Below are 26,508 nucleotides of genomic sequence, written 5' to 3' on the forward strand. Positions count from 1 at the left end.
ATTTTTGTTTATACTTGGGTCTAATTTTGGACTCTGTTCCTTATATTGATCTCTTTGTTTATTCTTTTACCAATACCACGATGTTTTCATTACTTGGGCTTTAGAATACATGTTAATATCCTACTGGATAAAGCCCTCTTCCTTTACTTTTTTTTGCCCCAGAAGTTTCTTGGCATCTGTCTGCCCTTTCTTCCCCCCTTCCTTCCTCCTTCCCTTCCATCTATCCTCCCTCCCTTCCTCTCTCTTTTTCTTTCCTTCTTCCTCTCTTTCTTTCTTCCTTCCTTTCTTCTTTCCTTCCTTCCTTTCTTTTTCCTATGAAATTTTTTAAACCTAAAGAAAAGTAGAGAGAAGGGTTTAATGAACCCCCATGTATATTCATCTCCTAGATTGAACAATCATTAAAATTCTTTCTGAAGTATTTTGAAGTTAATTACAAAATCATTTCCCCCTTGAATACTGCAGTGTGCATCTCTACTTACATTCTAATTATATTTAATTATTATTATTTTTAAAAGATTTTATTTATTTGACAGAGAGAGAAACAGCGAGAGAGGGAACACAAGTAGGGGGAGTGGGAGAGGGAGAAGCAGGCTCCCCGCTGAGCAGAGAGCCCGATGTGGGGCTCGATCCCAGGACCCTGGGATTATGACCTGAGCCGAAGGCAGCCAGTTAACCGACTGAGCCACCCAGGCGCCCCTAATTATATTTAATTATTATTACCTGCATTAAGGACACTTTTTATTTTTATATATTTATTTTGGTATTTTCATAATGATTCTACCAGTTTTTTGGTTGATTCTCTTGAGTTCCAGTACACAGGCATATATCTGCAAATGGGGATTGTTTTTTGTCCTCCTTTCAGCATTTCTTTCTTTTTTTAAAAAAAGATTTTATTTTATTTATTTATTTTAGATAGAGAGTGAGCACGGGGGGAAGGGCAGAGGGAGAGGATCTCAAGCACACTTTGCGTGGAACTCAGAGCCCAATGTGGGGCTCAGTCTCACGACCCGAGATCATGAACTGAGTTGAAACCAAGAGTCAGATGCTTAACTGACTCAGCCACCCAGGCGCCCCAATATCATTTATTTCTATTTACTTCAGCCAGCTTTTAAGAATAGCAGAGATAGGCCCTTATATTGCTCCTGTCTTCAGAAGTAATGCTGTGGTCTCTCATCTTTAATCCTGATGCTGACTATTTATGGAAAGTATATGTTTTTTAAGTTTATGTTAAGGAAGTATTTTTCTTTTGATGTCTAAAATTAATTTTAAATTGATGTTAAAAACTAACAACAAAATAAAATTTAAAAAAATAATTTTTAAATTAAAAAAAATTTTTACATAATCTCTACACCCAACATGGGGCTCGAACTCACAACCCTGAGATCAAGAGTCCCATGCTCTAAAGACTGAGTCAGCCAGGCCATCCCTAAAGGTCTTTTTTAAAATTAGGAATGTAGGGGCGCCTGGGTGGCTCAGTTGGTTAAAAGTACGACTCTTGGTTTCAGCTCAGGTCATGATCCCATGGGTTGTGAAATCAAGCCCTGCATTAGCTCCTTGCTCAGTGGGGAATCTGCTTGAAGATTCTCTCCCTCTATCCCTCCCCCTGACACACGCTCTCTCACTCACACTTTCTCTAAAATAAATAAATCTTTAAAAAAACAAATAAAATTAAGAATGTATGTTGAATTCATCAAATGCCTTTTTAGCATCTAATAAGGTAATTGCATTTTTTCTTTCAAACTTATTAATGTGGTAAGATGTATTAATAATTCCCTATTATTCAACCATGCTTGTCTTGGGAGTCTCCCTCAGATATACTTTTGTTTTAATGTACTTTATTGGTTCTTGCCCCTGACTCAGATCACTTATTTTTGGCTGGACCAAAATTTGGAGGGTTTTTGTTTTGTTCTTCCCACACACCTCTTCTGCCTCTATCACTGAAACACGTGGATTAAGGGCTGTCATATTGAAGGACTATAATTTAAGTGGCTAGTACATGTCAGATGCTGATGGTATGTATGGTTCCTTTGAGCAGAGTTTAAGGAAGGCACTTAACCTTTTTCAACACTTCTGATATGCCAGGCTTTATGCTTAGGTACTTTTCACACTTGCTAGTTCACATAGCAATTGTTTTATAGATGATAAACTTACATTTAAGTCTGTTCTAAATTACTGAAGGAGCTGCAGACATTAGAATTTTTATGTGTAGTTTTGGGGCGCCTGGGTGGCTCAGTTGGTTAAGCGACTGCCTTCGGCTCAGGTCATGATCCTGGAGTCCCTGGATCGAGTCCCGCATCGGGCTCCCTGCTCAGCGGGAAGCCTGCTTCTCCCTCTCCCACTCCCCGTTTGTGTTCCCTCTCTCGCTGTGTCTTTCTCTGTCAAATAAATAAATAAAATCTTTAAAAAAAAAAAAAGAATTTTTATGTGTAGTTTTAATAGCAAGACCCCTTCCCACCTCCCCTGACGTTTAAGGTCCTTTCCCCTCCAGAAGATTATCATCAAGGAGATTGTAGAAAGGGAGGAAAATGTTATAATCTCGTTGATATGTGCAAGTAATTGGCATTTTTATCCCCCAAATAAACATATGCTAAGTAACTGAAAGTTAGGGGTTTACTTATAAACTTATGTACCTCTGCTTCACAGAAAGTCACATCCTATGGTTAGGGAATAAAACATGCCAAAGCCTATTCCTGGGTTATGTTTTTTGTTTGGGTCTGAATTTTTTCTCATTCTCTGGTGTTTCCCCATCTGAACAATGCCTAGTTCCATCTGATTTTTTTGTGAGACAGAGACAGGAAGTCTTTTTTCCTTTTACCCAATCATTGTAAAATCCATTCCTCTCTGCATCTCATTCAAGCCATCTCTCCCAAGTTGTGCCTTTCGAGATGATAATTGAGTTACTTTGCTTTTTAAAAATCTGCTTTAAAATTACTAATTTTGTTTGTTTATTTGTTGTGAGAAAGGGATTTCATGCCCATGAGCAGGGGAAGGGGCAGAGGGAAAGGGAGAGAGAGAATCCCAAGCAGGCTCCACAGAGACCCACCCAGGGCTCGATCTTACAACCCTGAGATCATGACCTAAGCCAAAATCAAGAGTCTGACAGTCAACTGACTGAGCCACCCTGATGCCCTGAATTACTAATTTTAAAATAATATTGCCTTAATTCACTGTTTCACAGTCTATGCTATTTTATGTAAAACTATAACTTCAATGTCTACATATTCAGGTAACTTCTTAAGCAGTAAAATTACACTGCTCAGAAATTTACCTTTTGTGTTACTGTTATTGAAGTTCATCCAGGTATCTACAAGTGCCCTGTTAAAACTGAAGCAATTGTAAAAATGAAGATCACCCTCACAAAGGAAAAACTTTTCCATAATTTTTTTCTGTTGATTTGCTCTTTGTCCTGATAAATGCCATTGCAGAGGGAAGGTAGAGCTTCTTCCTATTTTGTGATTAAAGAAATAAAAGGGAGAAAAAATTGATTTGCTCATATAGCATAGTCATTTCTTGGTAGGAGCAAAAAAACATCCAGGTCACCTGTCTTCTGGTCCCAAAAGGACCATCAGTGTGATTCAGAGACTGACTATGCGGTGTTTTATTCCACCCAGATCTTTGTTTCCCATTCTTCCATCTTTCCTATCCAAACTATGGCCACTTCACTCTCCATTGATACCCTAGTAGAAAGGAGATTTGGGGAGTGGGGGTGGAATATGCCTATTTCTCTTTCGGTGGGTCTCTCTAGTTCTGATTTGCATGGAGCACGTTTGAAGCAGCTGTGAAATACAGGTGGGGACCGTTTGCAGATGACTTTTAAGGCTGTTTCTCCTTCCTCTTATGGTGAAGCACAAAACAAAATAATTTAGAAGGCTTCGAAAGATTCTTGTTATTATATTTTTATATCATTCTCTATCGACTTACCAAGTAGACAGCCTTATTCTTTCAGATTCAGTCAATTGGGATCTAAAGAAAACTTCTTGAGAGAATTTACTTGGGCTCAAACAATATGTCCTCACTGAAGCTGTGAGCTAAAGAAGAAACTCTCTTCTTTTATGTAATTTAGTATTTAATTTTGTATGCACCATTACATTTGTTAGATAATTGTTTGATACGCTTAAATCCTGTCCTCTCAACTAGATTATAAACTGCTCAAAAGCAGAGATTATGCCTCATTTTTCTATGTACCTTATAGCTTCTGGCATAAAGCTAAGTACATTGAAGATAAATACAGTAAAAGGTTGATGAAAATCTTGCTGTGCAAAAAGAAAGTCTTTAAGCCAGTTATAGACTCCATCAGTGTTACTCTGATTGTCCTTCCTGTTGATGACGGCAGTGAGGGTATTCTCCTCGAGGGCTCAAGGGCCTGCCAAGTGGAAAGGAAATGACTGAGATGCAGGGAGTGCGAGTAGAGGCCAGGAGGAGCTCCTTCCCTGTTTAGAATGGCAGTTGCATCACTACCCTATTGGAAGGAAGTCGGTCCCCCAAAAAAGCAGGCTTAAACAGTGAACAAATAAGAATGATCACGATGGCGATGACAGTTCCAAGCGTAGCAGTTACAGCATCTTACCATATGCCAGGCCCTGTTTTGCCTTCCGTTCTCTCAGTTAAACCATATCACAGTGTTATTAAGTAGGCACTATTGTTATCTTCATTTTATATGAGAAAATCAAGACACAGTCACCAAAGGTTACCCAACAAGGAAAGAAAGGGGTGGGATCAGGAAAAGACCAAGATGCAGAAAGAAGAAGCACTTTGAGTAATCAAGGGACCTTGATTTGATGTTTCGTTGTTTTATTAATGCTGGACTTCACTAGCATTTCCAAATGGAGTCTTTTTTTTTAATTAATTTATTTATTTATTAGAGAGAGACAGTGAGAGAGGGAACACAAGCAGAGGGAGTGGTAGAGGGAGAAGCAGGCTTCCCACCGAGTGGAGAGCCGGATGTGCGGCTCCATCCCAGGATCCTGGTATCATGACCTGAGCTGAAGGCAGACGCTTAACGACTGAGCCACCCAGGCGTCCCTCCAAATGGAGTCTTAAAAAATGACAATAATGAGTCCTATTATCAGTATATTTTCAAAATGCCTTTGCAGAAGGGAAGATTATTTTTGGGCTGAATAACCTGGGATCGTCCTTTATAAGTCCTTTGGATTCCAGCCATCGTTGTGATACTCTGTTTTACTTGAAAGGCAGATCGTTGACTTCTTTGAGTTCTAGCACATAGAGGTGCACCTTTTCTGTCTGGCCTTTCACTGACATACCAGAGGTGGATTAGCTGGGGGAACCCCAGCCATACGTTCCATTTGAAACCTCCTTTGGTTAAAGACTTTTACCTAGGGGCGCCTGGGTGGCTCAGTCGTTAAGCGTCTGCCTTCGGCTCAGGTCATGATCCCAGGGTCCTGGGATCGAGCCCTGCATCGGGCTCCCTGCTCAACGGGAAGCCTGCTTCTCCCTCTCCCACTCCCCCTGCTTGTTCTCCCTCTCTCACTGTGTCTCTCTCTGTCAAATAAATAATAAAAATCTTAAAAAAAAAAAAAAAGACTTTTACCTAGAACCGCCCTGTTGTCTCATCCCTAGATGAGGAGACAAGTAGGAAGGGAGGTACAGAGGAGTCTTCAGCCAGCTCCCATGTTCCCAAGGTGTACCATGAAACTGGCTTCCAACCCAGTGTACCACAGAGATTCCTAGTGAGCTCTCTGAAATGCAGAAGTCTAGGAATTTGGTTCTTCTAAGGATTGTGAAAAGAACCTTTTTTTCTTTCAACTTTTGAGGTATCTTCCCTTCCTTCTATAAGGATAAAAGCCAGGATTTCTTTTTTTTATTATTATTATTATGTTATGTTCATCACCATACATTGCATCATTAGTTTTTGATGTAGTGTTCCATGATTCATTGTTTGCGTATAACACCCAGTGCTCCATGCAGAACGTGCCCTCTTTAATATCCATCAGGCTAACCCATCCTCCACCCCCCTCCCCTCTAGAACCCTCAGTTTGATTTTCAGAGTCCATAGTCTTTCATGGTTTGTCTCCCCCTCCGATTTCCCCGCCTTCATTCTTCACCTCCTGCTATCTTCTTCTTTTTTTTTTTTTCCTTAACATATAATGTACTATTTGTTTCAGAGGTACAGATCTGTGATTCATCAGTCTTACACAATTCACAGCGCTCACCATAGCACATACCCTCCCCAATGTCTGTCTGGAAAGAGCCAAGATGTCTATTGACAGATGAATGGATAAAGAAGATGTGGTATATATATACAACGGAATATTATGCAGCCATCAAAAAGAATGAAATCTTGCCATTTGCAGTGATGTGGATGGAACTGGAGGGTATTATGATGAGTGAAATAAGTCAATCAGAGAAAGACATGTATCCTATGACCTCACTGATATGAGGAATTCTTAATCTCAGGAAACAAACTGAGGGTTGCTAAAGCCAGGATTTCTTGATAGGGCATCACCCTTTAAAACGGACTTTGAGGGGGGGCACCTGGCTGACTCAGTCTGAAGAGCATGTGACTCTTTTTTTTTTTTTTTTTTAAGATTTTCTCTGTTTGTCAGAGAGAGAGGGAGAGAGGGAGAGCACAAGCAGGAAGAGCGGCAGGCAGAGGGAGAAGCAGGCTCCCCACTGAGCAAGGAGACCAATGCAGGACTCTGTCCTAGGACCCTGGGATCAGGACCTGAGCTGAAGGCGACGCTTAACGACTGAGCCACCCGGGTGTCCTGAGCATGCGACTCTTGATCTCAGGGTCATGAGTTCTGGCCCCACGTTGGATGTAAAGATAGCTAAAAAATAAATAAATAAACCTAAATAAATAAAATGACTTTGGGAATAATTCAGCTGATTCTCTCAAAAGTATTTGAGAGCTGGTGACTGAACCCTACCTACACCTTGGGAATCTGTTCCTGGTGTATCACTTAAAAATAAGTTTACCTGCATATAACAACAACAACAACAGATTCAAAATAAGATATTTATGTAAGATAGCAGTTTATTTCTTTCTCACTTAAGAAAAATAAAAAATCCAGAGCTAAATAGTCCACAGTTGATACAGTAGCTCCTACAGTGTCATCAAGGACCCTGACTCCTCTCTTTCTAATTTACATTCCTGACACATGGCTTGAATTATCAAGGTTTCCTCATGGTCCAAGTTAGTTGTAGGAGCTAAAGCCATCAGCCTGCATTGCAGACCAGGAGAAGGTAAAAGGATCTGTCAGGTGAGTGGATTCCCTTTAAAAAAATCTTCCCACAAGTGGTACCTAATATGTCCACTTACACATTGGCCAAATTTTAGCCATGTATTCTCACCTAGCTGCCAAAGAAGCTGGAAAGCATGGTCTTTTATTTTAAGAAGCAACATGCTCAGCTAAAAATTGGTGCTCTGTTACTAAGTAGGAAGGGGAAATAGATGTTGGATAGGCAATTAGCAGACTCTAGGACACTGGGTAGAACCTTCCTTTAGAAAGAAGAAACAGTTTAGGAGCATCTGGGTGGCTCAGTTGGTTAAGTGTCTGCCTTCAGGTCAGGTCATGATCCTAAGGTCCTGGGATCAAGCCCTGTGTTAGGCTTCCTGCTCAGCAGGGAATTTGCTTCTTCCTCTCCCTATGCCCCTCTCCCCTGCCCGTAGTGTCTCGTGCCTGTGTGCATTCTCTCTCTCTCTCAAATAAATAAAATATTTTTAAAAACAGTTTTATTGAAGTATTGACATACAATAAGCTGCACATATTTAAAGTGTACAATTTGACAAGTTTTGACATAAATACATACTTGTGAAACCATCACCACAATTCAGATAATGAACATATCCATCACCCCAATAGTACCCTTTTGTAATTATCCCTTTCCGCCCACTCTGTGTTGGGGTTCTACAAGACCACCCCTGGGTTTGATGATTCCTAAGAGGACTCACAGGACTCAGAATACACAGTCATAGTCACAGCTATGATTTATTTCAGCAAAAGGGTACAAAAGTGAAGTCAGTGAAAAGAAAAAGTACATGGGCAAAACCTGGAGGAAACCAGGTACAAGCTTTCAAGAGTCTTCTCCCAGTGGAGTCACACAATATACACTGAATTGTGACAACTAGGAAGTGTTGTTACCAAGGAAGCTCATTAGAGACCTAGTGCCTAGGTTTTTACTGGGGGCTGGTCATTTGGGTACCCTCTTCCTAGCACATAGCGAAATTACAGACTACCAGATAAGAAAGTTACACCTGTGACTTGCACTATATTTTCTGTTGGACAAGAATTTTACTACTCAGGATATTGGGGTGGAGCTAGGACCGAAACAGATTTGTGTCTTTATATTTGCTATCTCCAGTGCCTTTCCTCCCATCCTCTCTCAAATTCGTTCCAGTTAGGCCTTCATTTTCACTATTCTGTGAAACTGCTCTTGTTAAGGTCTGTGTGACTAAATTCAGTCATCTCTTCTCAGTCTTTGTCTTGACCCATCAGCAGCATTTGATACAGCCAACCATTCTGTCTTGGCTTTAGAATATCACATTTATTTGGTGTTCCCCCTGCCTCCCTGGTTGATCCTTTTGGATCACCTTTGCTAGTTCATTGTCTTCACCTCTCTCTGTCTTTAATGGTGAAGTGTTCTTGGGCTTAACCCTGGTGCTCTTCTCTTTGTATGTGCCCTCATTCTATGGATCATCTCATCCAGCCTTGTGACTTTAAATTCCATTTGTATGCCACACTTGCATATTGATGTTTCCAGTCTGGAGACAAACTTATATATCTAACTCTCTACTCAACATGTCTACTTTGAAGTCATAGACATCTCACACTTAAAGCGTCCAAAATTGAAGTCTTGACCTTAAACTCCTCAAACCTGCTTTACCCAGAGTTTTCCCCATCTTAGTTAATGACAACCCCACCTGTCCAGATGTTCAGGCCAAAAACCCAGGAGCTGACCTACATCTTCAATAGTATATCCTGAAGTCAAACCATTTTTTACCACCTCCACTGCTGCCATGCTGCTGCCACCCTCTAAGCCATTAGTCATCTATTGCTTGCACTATGACAGTTGCCTTCTAACTCAACTTTTCCCTTCTCCCCTTTGCTTTCCTTCATTCTATCCTAATAGAACAGCTAGAAGAATCTTATTAAAATGTAAAACATGCCTGGGGCGCCTGGGTGGCTGAGTCAGTTAGGCAGCTACCTTCAGCTCAGGTCACCATCTCAGACTCATTGTTCTTGGGTTCTCTTGAGAGCTAGGCATAAGAATAGGAATATAATTAATGTGTACTAATAAACTACCAAACGGTTTTCTCAAATAATTGTATGACTTTGCACTCTTACCAGCCACACGGGGGACTTCTGGTTATGCCACATCTTCACCAGCACTTGGAATTATTAAAACAGGAGTGTGATCAGGGCAGGACCCTTCTGTTTAGGCCTTGGGTTCTGTATTTTAACTGCATAAGAAGTACCCAACCAATAAAACATAGGGTAACAAGAAAACCTAAGATCACAATCTACCTCAGCCTCTTATGCATTGCAACACCTCCAGTCAGAACATTTGCCAGTCTCAGTCAGGCTTAATCATCCTTGGAACTGTCTGGGACTGTCAACTGTGTGTGAGTGTGGGCTTAAGGAGAAATGTATCTTATTTCCTTGGAGTTTTTCTGTTATTAAAATATATGTTGAAAATATTTACTTGTAATTAAAATAATTTCTTCTAACTTTCTAATAAAGTGCCTTGTAGTAACTTAAATCGGGTTCTGGGCTAAGATAGGCCTAAATTTGCATCTTGGCTCAACCACTTTTTGTGTGATCTTGGTCAAGTCTCTCAATCCTTCTGGCATCCTCATCTGTAAAATGGACATATTACTCACCTCTTAGAATTATTGTGAGACTTACATGAAATAATGCAATATATATCAAGCAACTGGTACATGGTAGATGCTTAATGAGTCATAGGCATTTTTCTTATACTTTGAAGAACTAGACTGCATTTAAGTCCCCACATCCTTTGAGTCATACCATTAAAAACAAACAAATAAAAAGATCTATTGAACTGATTGCCAATAGAATGGCAATCAGTGTGGTGTGTCTAGTTTCTAAGCAAACACTAAGCATATCCAGTCTTGCTGTTGCTTTGTTACCTAAGGTATTAAATCATTCTTGGCTTTCTTGTTTACATAAGGTGCTGTGGCATAAAGGTTTGTTTATTTGTTCAGTAAACATTTATTGGTCTATGATGTGTTATTCCTTCCTGACAAAATTCTGCCATATCATCCTACAGTTTTTACATGTTCTATAAGAGGAAAGATGGTCCAGAGCCTTATGGGACATAAAGGAGCTGAGGACAAGGAGTTTACATAATAGAAGTCATTACTTTTCTTCCCCTCTGGATTGTGTCATCTCCATGAGGCTAAGGACCACATCCTCTATGATTCTAACAACTAATCCAGTGCCCAGCACACAGGAGATGCTCACTAAATGTGTGGAATTTATAAAAGAGTGAAGAAGGATCACAAGCAAAGGGGAAGAAACACGTGTCCCAGATTTATTACTGCGACTCTTTATATCTTGCAGTGAGTTTATTCAGCACCAGCAGATCAGTCTGAAGGTAGAAAATGTTTGCTTTGGAAAGAAACAAAAACCTGACCCATCAAAAGCATCCATAATTAGCTGCCTTTAGTGAGGAACAAAATGTGGCACATCCAGTCTCTTCCGTTTGTCTATCCAGTCATGTTCCCTTTCCTTTCCGACAAGGCTTGAAAGTCAGTTAAACAATGTAGTTACATTTCTTAATAGCCAACTATGCAGAATATAATAATCCCTTTGGTGTTGGCAGAACCAGAGTTCCTTTTGGGTCAGCACATCTCTACCCTGAAGGGAAAAGAGAAACATAATGCTGAGGGTAGGCATTGAGGGGGAGATTTTGGAAGAGTGAGCATGAACCCAGGTGATTCCAGTTTAACAAATCTGAGTGTGTTTTAGGAGCACAGATGAGGGAGTCAATGGCTGAAGAGGCATTAGGGAATTATAAAATTTTATTTAACAGATTTTTGCTGAGCAAATATCTGCTCAGCCCTTTGGTAGAAGGCCCAGAGGGGTGGCACCCAAGGACCTAAAAGAAATTCAGTATGACTGGAGCTTAGAGCATGAGGAAGGAGTGGAGAGAAGCAAGACAGGCAGAAAGCAGGGGCAAGAGAACTACAGCACTGGAGAGAGGGGACGCATAAAATGGAGTGTAATTCTGAGGACTTGTTATGACTCTGGTAAGCGGCATCCTTTGTGTGACTCCCATTCACCAGAGCCTCTCCAAGGGAGAGAATGTTCTGGACTTGAACCACTCAAACCAGAAGCAGAAACGCAGTATCCAAAGTTTCCCTCCCAACTCCTACTAGAAGACCAGAGTAGCCCTGTTGTGGTAAGGCAAGATCAGATTACAGTTGCTGACACCAGAGCAAGGGACAGTCCTACCTCTTTCAGGTAAGGGAACTTCCTCATTGTGGCACTGAAGATTTTCTGCATACCTGAAGCACAATTCAGCTGAAATCCAAATTGTGACCATTTCAGTCATTTTCTGCAAGTGGTATCTATTTTGTTTGTGTGGATTATCTCCTGGTTGCTACAGATTTATATCTATAAATGTTTCAGGTATGATTAGATGTAAAGTGGAAGAGGGACTGGAGAAGCAAAATAAACATCTATACCTGCCCTTGGTATACTTACCCCTCTCCCTCAGAAATTGCTCCCATGTACTGGAAGTAGAAAAGTGTGTCAGTTTTAGCTTGAGATCATTGGATCCACAGAGGTTCATGGAATAATGTACCTTTTGACAATTCTCAAGTATCAGAATTAAACAGGAGGGTGCTCTTTTACTAAAGGGGGACACATTTTGGCATTCTAACGTTCTTTCTTTAGGTAAAGCAGTGTTTCCCCAACATCATCTATCACTTTTCTCATAAGTTCCTTATGTTTGACTGGATTGTCTTTCTCAAAATTTTTCTAGGCTGTTCAGCTTGACCCTGAAGAAACTCGTCATGCTAAAAGAAATGGACAAAGATCTTAACTCAGTGGTCATTGCTGTAAAGCTACAGGTGAGTTGAGCAGGATTGTTTGTTCAGGGTCCAAGGAAGCTGGATAACTTTTTGCCTGTGGTTGGGGCTCCAGAAATACTGATGGGGGCCTAACTCTTCCCTCCTTCCCTTCCTCCTCAGGCAAGCAAGGAACAATAGTGTAAGATGACTGAGTTCATGAGAACTAATGAGTCCCAGTCCTGTCTCTTAGTTAAACCACTCAGTTTCTTTAAACCTTAGTTTCTTTGAACATTTAAAACTTGGTCCTTCCTGCCCTGCATATCTAATAGGATTAGTCTGAAGATCTGGTGATACAGATGATGCTAAAATGTTTGATAAATGATTCAGAAATTGCTGTGGTGGCCAGTGCCTGTTTCAGCCTTATTCCCAGGGTTTCTGGGTCCAAGCTCCAATGGGTTGGAGAAGCACTTTGGAGGTTTTCTATAAGATAGAAGAAATTTATAGATTATTGTTTCAGACTTGGCAATTAAAAATTTACTGGAATATTTTAACTTCTGGGTAATCCACCCATTAAACTCCTTATATTTACTCAGTATCTTCAAGGGACCCAAAATACTTCACATTCATACTGTAAGCATTCCCGAAGTTCAGGAGAGAAGGGAGAACTGAACTACAGGAAGGTTAAGCAATTTACCTGTTGCCAGCTAATTACCAGGTGGCAGAAGTGGTACTAGAAACTAAAGAGCAGGTAATTTATATATAGTCATTAAACTCCACTACTAGGCCTTCCTTAACCGTTAAGTCCTTTCTAATGATGACTCTCTAGAGCTTACTGAGATTCTGGAGTCATTAAATAATGATTGGATTCTTCAGCTTAAGAATGGTGTATTTAGTTAATTCTTACTCGTTGAAAAGTAGTGAACTATATGGTAACTCCCTACTATCCAGCATATTTTATTGGCTAGATCAGCTATGATGCAGCAGGTTATTCTTCTGATATTGGCTTCATTAAAATCCATGTGTGTAGGGGCACCTGGGTGGCTCAGTTGGTTAAGTGTCTGCCTTCCGCTCAGGTCATGATCCCAAGATCCTGGGATAGAGTCCCGCATCAGGCTCCCTGCTCAGCAGGGAGTCTGCTTGTCCCTCTCTCTCTGCCCCTTCCCACCTGCTTGTGCGCTCTTTCCCTCTCAAATAAATAAATAAAAATAAAATAAAATCCCTGTCTGTAGCTCTCACAGTATGTGTACCATACACTGAGGTCCTCAGCTTTCTTTCTGAGATAAATACATTATCTTAATTTAGTCCTCAAAACTTAAAGCATTTTGATTACTCCTTATGAATTCCTACATGTCTCACTTTATATTCTGATTCCCTGTTATCTTTGTACATAATTCCTCCCAGTTCTGTGAAACATTCCCAGGCACCCTGAGTTGAAAAAGCAAGTATGGAACAACGATGTGCAAGTGGAGACTTTCAGTGTCTTTGCCTCCTGTCCTGATTTTGCACCCATTTCTAGGTCATGGGCAGGGTTCCGGTTTTCAGGAATTGTTGCCTTTGCTAAAAGCTGTTGCTTTCCAGGCAAACACTGTTGGTACGGTTTCAAAAGTTCCCCACTGCTTTTGCCATCCCTTCAGTCAAATGCCTTTGCCAAAAGAAATAATTCCCTGATTAAATATTTAACATTCTGTAAAATTTAAAATTATATCAAAAAACTTATAAATATCCTGAATTTTTTATTGCTTTACTTCTAACCAGCTGGAAGTAATTACAGATGTTATCACATTCTTTTATCCATTGACTTGTCTATTCATTTATTCATACATTTAATAAATTTTTATTGAGCATCTATTATATGCAAAGCATTGCTCTAGGCACAGGGGATACAGCAGTGAGCAGATAAAACAGAAATGGGAAACATGCATAAAGCACTTTTTTTTAAGATTGATTTATTTGAGAGAGTTTGTGGGGACAAGGTGGGGGGGGCAGAGGGAGAGGGAGAGAGGGAATCTCAAGCAGACTCCCCACTGAGTGTGGAGCCTGACGCAGGGCTCGGTCTCATCACCCTGAGATCATGACCCAAGCTGAAATCAAGAGTTGGACACTTAACGAACTGAGCCTCCCAGGTGTCCCAAACATGCTTAAAGCACTTCTGCTTCATAGTGAAGTATGGCTATTGTCTTGAACAAATACTTGTGCAATTCAGTTGTGAATTAAAATAGCTGCTTTTGGGGGCACCTGGGTGGCTCAGTCATTTAATTGTCTGGCTCTTGATTTCGGCTCAGGTCATGATCTTGGGTTGTGAGATGGAGCCCCACGCCAAGGTTCTGCACTGGACATGGAGCCAGCTTAAGATTCTCTCTCTCCCTCTCCCTCTGCCGCTCCCCCTGCTCGTGTTCACATGCTCTTTCTCTCAAATAAATAAATAAATAATAACTGCTTTTGTTATGGAACACCATTTTTATGTGAAAGAAGGTCTTATAGACAAACTGGTTATTCAGACTCAGCTACTTGGAAGATATTTTCTTGAAAATGAGCAAAGTGAACCTATCACTTCTAGGGAAACAACTGAGAATATTTTTGGCCAATGATAAATAAAATTTGATGTTTCAAGTGAAAATTAGAATTTTGGAAAATGTGCTGTCACTATAAGCTTCACAGCTTCCCAATTCTTAAGGACTTTTCTGAAAAGATCAGTGGTGATAGTAATGATAATAATTTTTTAAATTGTATAATAAAAAAATGTGTCCACCTCACACCAGTCAGAATGGCTAAAATTAACAAGTCAGGAAACAACAAATGTTGGCAAGGATGCAGAAAAAGGGGAACCCTCCTATACTGTTGGTGGGAATGCAAGCTGGTGCAGCCACTCTGGAAAACAGTGTGGAGGTTCCTCAAAAAGTTGAAAATAGAGCTACCCTATGACCCAGCAATTGTACTACTGGGTATTTACCCCAAAGATACAAATGTAGTGATCCGAAGGGGCACCTACACCCCAGTGTTTATAGCAGCAATGTCCACAATCACCAAACTATGGAAAGAGCCTAGATGTCCATCAACAGATGAATGGATAAAGAAGATGTGGTATATATATACAATGGAATATTATGCAGCTATCAAAAAATGAAATCTTGCCATTTGCACCAACGTGGATAGAACTAGAGGGTATTAACGCTAAGCGAAATACAAGTAGCATATGATCTCACTGACATGAGGAATTTGAGAAACAAGACAGGATCATAGGGGAAGGGAGGAAAAAATGAAACAAGACGAAACCAGAGAGGGAGACAAACCATAAGAGACTCCTAATCTCAGGAAACAAACTGAGGGTTGCTGGAGTGGAGGGGGGTGGGAGGGATGGGGTGGCTGGGTGATAGACAATGGGGAGGGTATGTGCTATGGTGAGCACTGTGAATTGTGTAAGACTGATGAATCACAGACCTGTACCCTTGAAACAAAGAATACATTATATGTTAATAAAAAAAGTTTTTTTTAAATGTGTAACATTTGAAAGGTTTGCCTAACTCAGTGAACCAGTGTTTTCCAAATGACCAGTGCATGATGTTACAAAATCATGCTGGGTAAAAGATCCGTTCAAAGAACAAAATAGACCAATGGATAAAATTTTTATTTTTAGGGCGCCTGGGTGGCTCAGTCGTTAGGCGTCTGCCTTCGGCTTGGGTCATGATCCCAGGGTCCTGGGATCAAGTCCCGCATCGGGCTCCCTGCTTGGCAGGAAGCCTGCTTCTCCCTCTCCCACTCCCCCTGCTTGTGTTCCTGCTCTCGCTATCTCTCTGTTAAATAAATAAATAAAATCTTTAAAAAAAAATTTATTTTTAACATCTTATTTTGAAATAATTTTAAATTTGCAGAAGAGATGCAGGGATAGTACATAGAGTTCCTGTATTCCCTTTGCCCAGCTTTTCCCAATGTTAACATCTTTCTTAGCCATGGTACATTTATCAAAACTAAGAAATTATCATTGGTACAAAACTATTAACTAAATTAAAGACTTTATTCAGATTTCCCAATTTTTCCACTGTTGTCCTTTTTCTGTTGATTTTAATATATAACAGTGCTACAAAAGCCTCCTCCTTTTTTTTTTAACTCCATATCTTCTTGAGTCTGGATTTTTTATATATTCAATCAAAACAATATTTTGCAACAAATTGAATACAGAAGCAGGTAGAGGAATCCAGTTGTCTTCTATCAGCCAGACAGTAAAGAGATTCACAGAAATGTAAAAGTATGCCCTCTCCTTCATACTGCTGTTGAGAATGTAAAATGATGCAGCCACCTTGGAAACAGATTGGCAGTTCCTGAAAAGGTGTGACGTAGAGGTACCAGATGACCCAGCAGTTCCACTCCTAGGTGGTACCCAAGAGAAATGAAAACATCCATATAAAACTTTGCACATAAATGCTCATTGCAGCATCTATTCATAATACCCCAAAATTGGAAACAAACTAAGTCCATTAACTGAGCAATGGATATGAAAAAGGTGGTATATCAATGCAATGGGATATTTTTTGTCAATAAAAAATAAAGTATATCCATGCTACAACATGGATGAACCTTGAAAACACTGTGCTAAATGAAAGACAGGCACAAAAGACTATATATTGTATGATTCCATTTATATGAAATGTCCACAATAGGTAAATTGATAGAGTCAGAAAGTAAATTAGTGGTTGCCTAGGGCTGGGGGGTGGAGGATGAGATGGTTAGTAGGGTGACAGCTAAAGAGTATGGGGTTTCTTTTGGGGATGATGAAAATGCTCTGGAATTGATTGTGGTAATGTTTGCACAGCTCTGAATATCCTAAAAGCCATTGAATTGTACACTTTAAATGGGTGAATTGTACAGTATTTGAATTATATCCCAATAAAATTGTTATTAAAAAAACCATGCCATCTTCTTACTAAATTGTTTTTGTTTTGGAAAAGATATTTTTCATAAAAAATGTTTTTATGTAAACGCATGAAAGGTTTATTATTTTTAAGTGAATTAATACATATTTTTAAATATCTCAGTTATAATTCCCAATATGGTAAATATTGATAGAGGTACCTACATAAACAAAAGCTATTTGGGTATATAATTTTTGAGTTTAGAAAGATTCTGCAACTGAAAAGTTTAAGAATCATTGTAGTAGAAGGAAGGAGAAAACAAACATAATAAGAACATTATCTACAGACTTCCCTTGAAATCTAATCCATTCTGGGAAAAATGTTGGATGGCAGCAGGCTATCTTCCATTATTTAAATGGGAAAAATAACAGTGAATTCTCAGACATCCAAGAAATCTCCACCTATTTCCTCAGATATTACTACAACGCTCTTAAATATCTGTGTGACCATTCACCAATAATCTTAAATTTTAAAAAGAGGCATTTAAAACACTAGGAACCGGAGCGCCTGAGTAGCTCAGTTGGTTAAGCATCTGCCTTCAGTTCAGGTCATGATCTTGGGGCCCTGGGATCCAGCCCCGCATCAGACTCCTCACTCAACAGGGAATCTGCTTCTCCCTCTCCCTCTGCCTCCCCCCTCCACCCCCAGCTCATGCTGTCTCTCGAGCGGGTGCTGTCTATCTCTCTCTCAAATAAATAAAATCTTTAGATAAATAAATAGAACACCAGGAACCTAATTTTTAAAGCATTAATACTCCTTAATGTGTATTTTTATGTGTTGTATGTAATGATATTGTATCAGATATAAATTATTTTGCTTCTATACTGCAAATGAAGATATGCTGTTACATAGCTTAAAGATGATATGTAAAGATACTAAAGATAATTTTGAAGTTGGACCCAAGTTGGTTGTGCCCCAGGCACCTGGAAGAAGCAAGTACTGGGACCCATGAAGAGCAAATCTTTGGAGAAGGGTGGGAAAGATGAGAACAGTAGTGTACCATGCTTTAAAAGTGCCAGTGCTCACTGTGACCCTGTGACTGCCCTGCACTCTGTCCTGTTACCTGCACATGCAGATTGGGTGTAACAGGTGTGCAGTTCAGATAATGCAGTTGGGATAGAAATTTTTACAAGTATTTACAGCATATATTTGTATATTGAGCGTTCAAATAGTGAGGGCCGCTGCTATTGGAAGGAGATATGTCCTGTGGGGAAATAAATAAAAGAAGATAAAGGGATGGAGTATGCCAGAGGTGAGGAAATTTACAAACTCTGTGTGGTTGTCAGGGTAGGTCTCACTGAGAAGATGACATTTATGCAAAGAATTTGAAGGAGGTGAGGGAGGGAGCCATGCAATATCTGGAGAAAGAGCAGTCTAGTTAGAGGGGGAAAGGCAAGGCAAGGCCCTAAGGCAGGCATGTGTCTGACAGGATCAAGAGGAAGGAGGAGGTGGTCAGTGAGGCTGGAGAGGAATGAGAACAGTAGGAGATGAAGTCAAAGAAGTAGGGGGGACAGGATGTGTGGAGATAATTGCAAGGTCTCTGGTTTTCAATCTGTGTGAATTGGAGGGTTTTGAGCAAAGGACTGATGGTATCACTCTGGCTGTTGTGTGGTGAAGAGACTTATAGGTGGGAAAGAGGAATCAGGAAGACCAGTTAACAGGCCATAGCAGTAATTCAGGCAAGAGATGAGGGTGGCACCAGAGTTTTTTCTTTTCTTTTTAAAGCTTATTTAAGCAATCTCTCTACACCTGACATGGGGCTTGAACTCACGACCCTGAGATCAAGAGGCACATGCTGTATCAACCAAGCCAGCTAGGCACCCCACCAGAGTTTTTTCTTGAGCAATTGGTGGGTGGAAATGCCATTAAGTGAGATGGGAAAACTGTGGGTGAAGCAGATTTGGAGGGAAAGATCCAAAACTCAGCTTATCGTATTATGTTTGAGATGCCTATTAAATGTCCAGGAGGAGATGTTGAATAGGCAATTGAATATATAGGTTTAGAGTCCAGGAGGGAGGTCTGGGATAGAGATATAATTTGAAGAGTATATTTAATTAAAACCCTAAGATTGGATGAGAGAATTAGAAGTAGAGTGAATGTAGAGAAGAGAACAGGTCTAAGGATTAAGGCCCCAGGCACTCCAACAATAGGAAGTCAGCAAGGAGAGGAAGGACCTAAAATGGAGACCAAGAAAGAGTAGCCAGAGGATAAAATCCAAGAGTAGAGGTTCTAGAAGCCAGGTGAAGGAAGTGTTGCTGGAAGTCAAGGGTGATGGGCTCTATCAAAAGCTGCAGATAGGGGCGCCTGGGTGGCTCAGTCATTGAGCGTCTGCCTTCAGCTCAGGTCATCATCCCAGGGTCCTGGGATCGAGCCCCGCATCGGGCTTCCTGCTCCGCGGGAAGCCTGCTTCTCTCTCTCCCACTCTCCCTGCTTGTGTTCCCTCTCTGACTGTGTCTCTCTGTCAAATAAATAAATAAAATCTTAAAAAAAAAAAAAAACTGCAGATAAGTCAAAGGAGATAAGAACAGATATCAGATTCTTTAAAGTGAAGATTATTTGAGACCTTGTCAATAACATTTTTGGTGGACTGGTGGAGATAGGAAGATTGACTGGAATGCATTTAAGAGAAAATGAAAGAAGAGGACTTCAGGAGAGTAAAAATAGACCTCTTGAGGAGTTCACTATAAAGTGAAGGCAAGATATAGGTTGGTAGCCAGCAGGGCACATGGGCATGAGAGAGTTATTTTTTGTTTTGGTTTGGTTTGGTTTTTGGTTTTTGGTTTTTTAAGATGAGAGAAATAACAGCATGTTTGTTAGTGGAAATGATCCAGAAAAAGAGGAAAGTTGATTATGCAGGATAGGAAAGACTGGGTAGAAGAGCGTTTGAGCAGGTGAGAAGGAATGAGCTCTGATGCCCAAGTGGAGCAGTTGACTTCAGATGGGAGAGGAGCCTTCATCTGTATAACAGGAGGGATGAAGGATACATGAGCACAGATGCGCTAAGTAGGTAGGTGTGCTGGGAATTGTGGGAGCCCTTTTCCCATTGCTTGCATTTTGTCAGCAAAGTAGGAATCAAGGTTATCAGCTTAGAGTGAGGAGAGGTAAGGGGATGTTAGAGGTTTGAGGAAAAATGAGAAGGTATAAAACCGTCATCAAGTACAGCAGAAAAGTGGAAAGACTTGGGACAATACAGAGCAAATTGCCAGGTTGCCTTGTCAGCTCATTACTGATTTGGGGTCATATATTAAAAGACAGACCAGTTCGCCTGATTATATGATTCTCGCTGGGCATGTTCAGCTGGTGCAGTTGGATTTTTTTTTTTTAAGTGTTCCATGATTCACTGTTTGCATATAACACCCCAGTGCTCCATGCAATATGTGCCCTCCTTAATACCCATCACCATGCTCACCCATCCCCCGTCCCCCCAAAACCCTCAGTTTGATTCCTAGAGTCCATAGTCTCTGATGGTTTGTCTCCCCCTCTGATTTTCCCCCCTTAAGATTTTATTTATTTATTTGAGAGAGAGCAGGAGCCAGGGAAGGGGCAGAGGGAGAGGGAGAAGCAGACTCCCTGCTGAGCAGGGAGCCCTATGCAGGGCTCGATCCCAGGACCCTGGGATCATGACTTGAGCCGAAGGCAGATGCTTAACCAACTGAGCCACCCAGGCGCCCTGAAGTTGAATTTAAATAGGGTTGTAATTTTTACCAAATGAGAATGGCAAACTAGCAGCAGAGCACAGGAGTTAAGGGTGTGTGCAAGAACATATTTATAAAGATTGACTGTGGCATTTAAGCTGGGTAAGGAGGAGAGACGGACAACAGGGGCCTGAGGAAAATTGAAACAATGGAAGGATCCTTGGATTGTAGGCCCTGGTGGGTCTGAAGGATTATTGTTGTTGACAAACCAGAGAGAATGAGCTGAAAATATAGGTGGTAATCAGAGTGGGGAGCATGAAACTGAGATAAGGTATTGGTTGTAATTATTGGTAATGATAAGATCCGGAGTATGATCGTTTGGGTGAGTAGCTAAAACAAGTGTGAGGACAAGATCATTGGAAGAGAGGGATTAGGGGATTGAGGCAGCCATGATGTAGGAAAGAGCATATATTGAAACCACAGAGAGTTATGGCTGGTGTAGTACTGGGGAGAAGAACAATGAGTGAGGAGCTAAAATCAAGAAATGAGCAGGAATGACTACAGTTAAAGATCCCAGCAACAACAGGGAATAGAGGGTAATATGAACTGAAGGCATCAATTTAGAATAGGGTTTTTAGAGAGGTGGAGGGGAGAATGTTCTAGAGCTGGTGATGAAAACAAGGAGGACACCTTCCCCACCTCCAATCCAGTGGTGTGTGGGTTATGGGAGAAAAACGGCCACCATTTGAGAGAGTTACCCAAGAAGCCATGTGTTCAGGGGAGATGAGGTTTCAGCTAGAGCAGGGTTTCTCAGCAGTGGCACTAGACATGTGGGGTCTGTTGGTGCATCATAGGATGGTCAGCAACAACCCTGGCCTCTACCCTCTAGAAATACTTCACACACACACACACACACACAGTTATAATAACCAAAACTACCTCTAAATATTGCCAAATGTCTCCTACCTCTGGTTGGAACCACTGCTATATATCAACCACATTTTGAATTCTTTCAGCATTTCTGAGATTCATTTTACAGAAATTTTTTTTAATCAAATCAATAAAGTCAGGTAAAAATTTTGTCAAGATTCTTGTTCATAATAGTGGTTATTATGAAAAGTGTTATCTAATAGATGAGGCAGAATTTCCTTTATTATTTTTCATTGGTATGATATAATACTATTCTTGTTACAAAAACATTGTGAAATATTGTATTTAGATTTTCCTTCCTGCATTAAACAAAATTTGCATTTTGTAAAAACAAAAATTAGAAATGGATATAAAACCTAAATATAAAAACTAAAATTATTTAAAAAAATTTTTTAAGATTTTATTTATTTGACAGAGACAGCGAGAGAGGGACCAGAAGCAGGGAGAGTGGGAGAGGGAAAAGCAAGCTTCCCGCTGACCAGGGAGCCTGATGCGGGGCTCAATCCCAGGACTCTGGGATCATGACCTGAGCCAAAGGCAGACGCTTAACAACTGAGCCACCCAAGTGCCCATATTATAAAATTTTTAAAGAGAAACAGCAGAATACCTGCTCCAACACAGCAGAGTAACTTCACAATCTTAGAGTAGGCAGAGATTTCTTAGGACCCAGAATGCATTAACCATAAAAAAATAATAAAGTACACTTGATCAAAATTAAATACTTCATCAAAAGATACCATTAAGAAAATAAGTAGGCAAGAAAATACTTACAATACATATATCTGACAAGTGACTTGCATACATAAAAAAACTCTTACAATTCAAAAACAAGTTAAACAAACCTGGATGAAAATGTTTGACCAGCACCTCATAAATGGCAGTTTACAAATGATCAATAAACTAATGGAAAGGTGCTTAATAGTAGTAGTCATCAGGGAAATGCAAATTGCACCCACAGCGATATTCCACTGTATGTACCCATTAGAATCCATGAATCAAAGCCTCATCACTCCAAGTGCTGGTGAAGATATGGAGTAACTGGAGCTCTCATACACTGCTGCTGGGGGTGGGAATGGTATCAACGCTTTGGAAATTGGTCTGGCAGTTTCTCATAAAGTTAAACATACATCTACCCTAAGACCCAGCAATTCCTCTCCTAGGTGTTTGCCCAAGAAAAAGTAACACATAGGTCTACACAGACTTGTAACAAAATGGCAGCATTAGCCATAATAGCCAAAAACTAGAAATGACCCAAAAGTGAATGTTCAGCAACAGTAGAATGGACAAAGTGTGGTATATTCATAGAATGGAATTCCACTAGGCAATAAAAAGGAATGAACTACTAATACATGCAGTACCCTGTATGAACCTCAAAAGATGATGTTTGAAGAAGCCCAACCAGAATAGTGCATACCGTACAACTCCATTTATATGGAATTTTAGAACTGGCAAAACTAACCTATGGTGAAAGAAATCAGAACAGTGCTTACCTCTGAAAGAGCAGTGTAGAATTGTTTGGGAAGGATCACAGAGTTTTTCTGGAGCAATAGAAGTGATGTACATCCTGAGGCAGATGGAGGTTACACAGGTATATGCATTTATCAACTCACTGATCTGTGTACGGGAGATCTGGTTATTTCACCGTGTTTAAATTAAATCTCAATTTAAAAAAAATTTATTTATACAAATTTACTGACATTCCTTAGGCCCTCCTGCTGATCTCTTTTTACACTTTAGGAATAGTTTGGCCCAACTTTATTTTTAGAGCTAAAAATGCTGGGGTATGTAGCCCGTTGTTGGGTTGGAAGAGGTAGGGCTGAAAGGAAAGGTTCCTGGAAAAACATTAAACTGAGACCTGAAAGATGAACGCCTTAGGTATATGTAGAAGCATGAATGAGCATCCAAGAAGAAAAAAAAGCATGTAAAAAGAAAGGCCCAGGGGCGCCTGGGTGGCTCAGATGGTTAAGCGTCTGCCTTCGGCTCAGGTCATGATCCCAGGGTCCTGGGATCGAACCCCACATCGGGCTCCCATCCCAGGGTCCTGGGATCGAACCCCACATCGGGCTCCCTGTTCAGCGGGGAGCCTGCTTCTCCCTCTCCCTCTGCCTCTCTCCCTGCTCATGCTCTCTCTCTCTCTCTGTATCTCTGTGTCTCAAATGAATAAATAAAATCTTTAAAAAAAAAAAAGAAAGGCCCAAAGACAAGACAGTGCAGGTGAAGTGTCAATTTGAGAGGAAGAAGGGAGGCAGAGGTGAGTATGGGGAGGGCACTACTATCTGCCTGGCTCTTCTTTGGGAGTGTTAGGAGAACTCACGTGCAAAAATAAATCACTTCTGTGTGAAAACCCTTTATGAACACACAACATAATACATGTAAAATCATACCTATGATGTGGCTTGATTTTAATGAGTCTAACAAAAACCGATGAAATATTTGGTAAGAATATTTGTAGAGTTTAAAAGTTGTTTGCAAACTTAGTATTTCTTTTGGTCTGATTTTTGATGATACATATTTGACCTATTTTTTCTTGGTTTCAGGGTTCAAAAAGGATTCTTCGCTCCAATGAGATCATCCTTCCAGCTAGTGGACTGGTGGAAACAGAACTCCAATTAACCTTCTCCCTCCAGGTAAGAATCTACTCAATCTTAGGTCCCTAATGTCCAGTCTAGTCCCTGAATAGTCCTTTAGTCTGGAGACTATTTTATTCAAGAGCAGCCATAGCCCAGTGAATTAAAGACACCCAATGAATTGAGCCTCTCTCGCTAGCCTGAAGGGCCAGAGCAGTCACTTGGCCAGTCACAGTGAGGATGCTGAGACCCAAGTTCTTTTCCTTTCCTTGGATAGGGCTGTTAGCCTGCTCTCAGCCCCATTACCTCTCCTTGGTAATCTGCAGCCCACACCCCAGCTGAATGTGCCCCCTTCAGTCTCATTCTGCCCCCATGTTGTAATCTCAGTTCCTTCCCTTCTCCTCCTTATCCCCCTTTAGTAGGTCTCTCTCTCGTCATAATCCCAGGAGCCCAAATTGAAGCACATGGAGAAAACGCTTGGTCACATGGCAAGGAAAGAGGCAGTTTTCTTTTCTTTTCTTTTCTTTTTAAGATTTTATCTATTTATTTGACACAGAGAGACACAGCGAGAGCGGGAACACAGGCAGGGGGAGTGGGAGAGGGAGAAGCAGGCTTCCCGCAGAGCAGGGAGCCCGATGCGGGGCTCAGACCCAGGACCCTGGGATCATGACCTGAGCCGAAGGCAGACGCTTAACGACTGAGCCACCCAGGCGCCCCTCTTTTCTTTTTTAAGAAGATTTTATTTATTGGAGAGAGAGTGAGAAAGCACGAGCCGGCGGGGTCAGGGGGGGAGTTGAGTGGAGGGGCAGGGAGAGGGAAAAGTCAACTCCCCCCTGAGCAGGGAGCTGACAAGGAGCTTAATCCCAGGGCCCCAGGATCATGACCTGAGCCAAAGGCAGACTCTTAACCGACTTAGCCACCAAGAGGCAGTTTTCTGAACATGTGTGTACCACAAAGCTGCAGAATGGAAGTCAGACACCAAGCAGAATCAGACCCTCAGCAGCAACTTAATGGTGGCTCCTTCACCCCTGATTCCCAGCCTTGTAAAGACAGAAGACAGTGAGGCACAGAAAATTTGCACTGTGTATCCTCCAGCACGACCAGAACCCACCAAGGACCCATTTGCTTTTTTTTTTTTTTTTAAGATTTTATTTATTTGAGAAAGAGAAAGCACAAGCAGGGGGAGGGGCAGAGCAAGAGGGAGAAGCAGGCTACCCACTGAGCAGGGCCAGATATGGGGCTCGGTCCCAGAACCTTGGGATCATGACCTGAGCCAAAGGCAGACACTCAACCTACTGAGCCACACAAGTGCCCCAGGACCCAGTTGCTTATTAACCGTGCTTGACTCTTTTGTATTTGGCAGTATCCTCATTTCCTGAAGCGAGATGCCAACAAGCTACAGATAATGTTGCAAAGGAGAAAGCGCTACAAGAACCGGACCATCCTGGGCTATAAAACCCTAGCTGTGGGACTCATCAACATGGCAGAGGTAAGAGGAACCGTCTCCAGCCTTTAAGTCAGAGAGCCCGAGAGAGACACCAGGCCCAGCCAGCTGAGCCCAGCAAATGATTTTCCCAGCCTGTTGGCTGGGTGTTTTATTTTATTTTACAAGTCAGTTCTTTTATTGGAAATTCAGGATATACCTCTTCTTATGTAGGTACTTTCTCCTTCACGAAATGTTTTTCTTTAAGTTTAAAAGAAAATTCAAACTTATAGAAAAGTTGTAAGAGTAGTATAAAGAATTCCCATATACCCTTCCCTTAGATTCTTCAGTGCTAACTTATTACCACATTCGCCTTATTTTCCTCTCTCTGTATAAACATTCATGCATATTATTTTCTTCTCTGAACCACTGAGAGTAAGTTGCAGACACGATGCCCTATTACACGTTAATACTGCACTATGTTAATTTCCTAAAAATAAGAATGCTTTCCTGTGTGGTCAGCACCATGCCCGCCATAAAGATCAGGACATTAACACTATACAAGATCACCATCCAACCCACAGTCCCTATTCACATTGCACCAAGTGTCTCAGTAATGTCCTTTACAGGCCCAGGATTTAATCTAGGATTACGTGTTCATTTAGTTGTCATGCCTTTTTCGTCTCCTTCAATTTTCAATAATTCCTCAGATTTTCCTTGTCTTTCATTCCCTTGACATTTTTTTAACAGTACAGGCTTAAAAAAAAGAATGAAAAAAAGAGTACAGGCTGGTTACCTTATAGAATGTTCCTTAGTTTGGGTTTGTCTGATGTTTTTTGAAGATTGGATTCAGCTTACTCATTTTTGGGAGAATTACCACAGAAGTAATGCTGTGTTCCTCCCAGGGCAACACAGGCAGTGCTCCACGTCGGTTTGTTCCATTTCTGGTGAGGTTAGCTTTTATTGCTTGATTAAGATGATGTCTGCCAGGATTTCCAACCTAAATTAATACATTTTTTGTATTTACCAATGAAAAAATATTTTATAG

The 26,508-nt window shown here is 40.8% G+C and overlaps 1 protein-coding gene across 1 annotated transcript in view; it reads left to right on the forward strand.

Moving 5' to 3' along the window:
- The window catches only part of PACS1 (phosphofurin acidic cluster sorting protein 1), a 143,268-nt gene that overhangs the window by 89,608 nt on the left and 27,152 nt on the right, over positions 1–26,508 (forward strand). Inside the window, exons 2-4 of the mRNA XM_035013303.1 lie at positions 11,971–12,058; positions 24,008–24,097; positions 25,401–25,526. Of these exons, the coding sequence (XP_034869194.1) occupies positions 11,971–12,058; positions 24,008–24,097; positions 25,401–25,526 (304 nt within the window). The remainder of the gene's footprint in view (positions 1–11,970; positions 12,059–24,007; positions 24,098–25,400; positions 25,527–26,508) is intronic.

This window comes from Mirounga leonina, unplaced genomic scaffold (genome assembly GCF_011800145.1).
Source record: "Mirounga leonina isolate KUSES-001 unplaced genomic scaffold, KU_Mleo_1.0 Mir_166, whole genome shotgun sequence".
Classification (NCBI taxonomy): Eukaryota; Metazoa; Chordata; class Mammalia; order Carnivora; family Phocidae; genus Mirounga; species Mirounga leonina.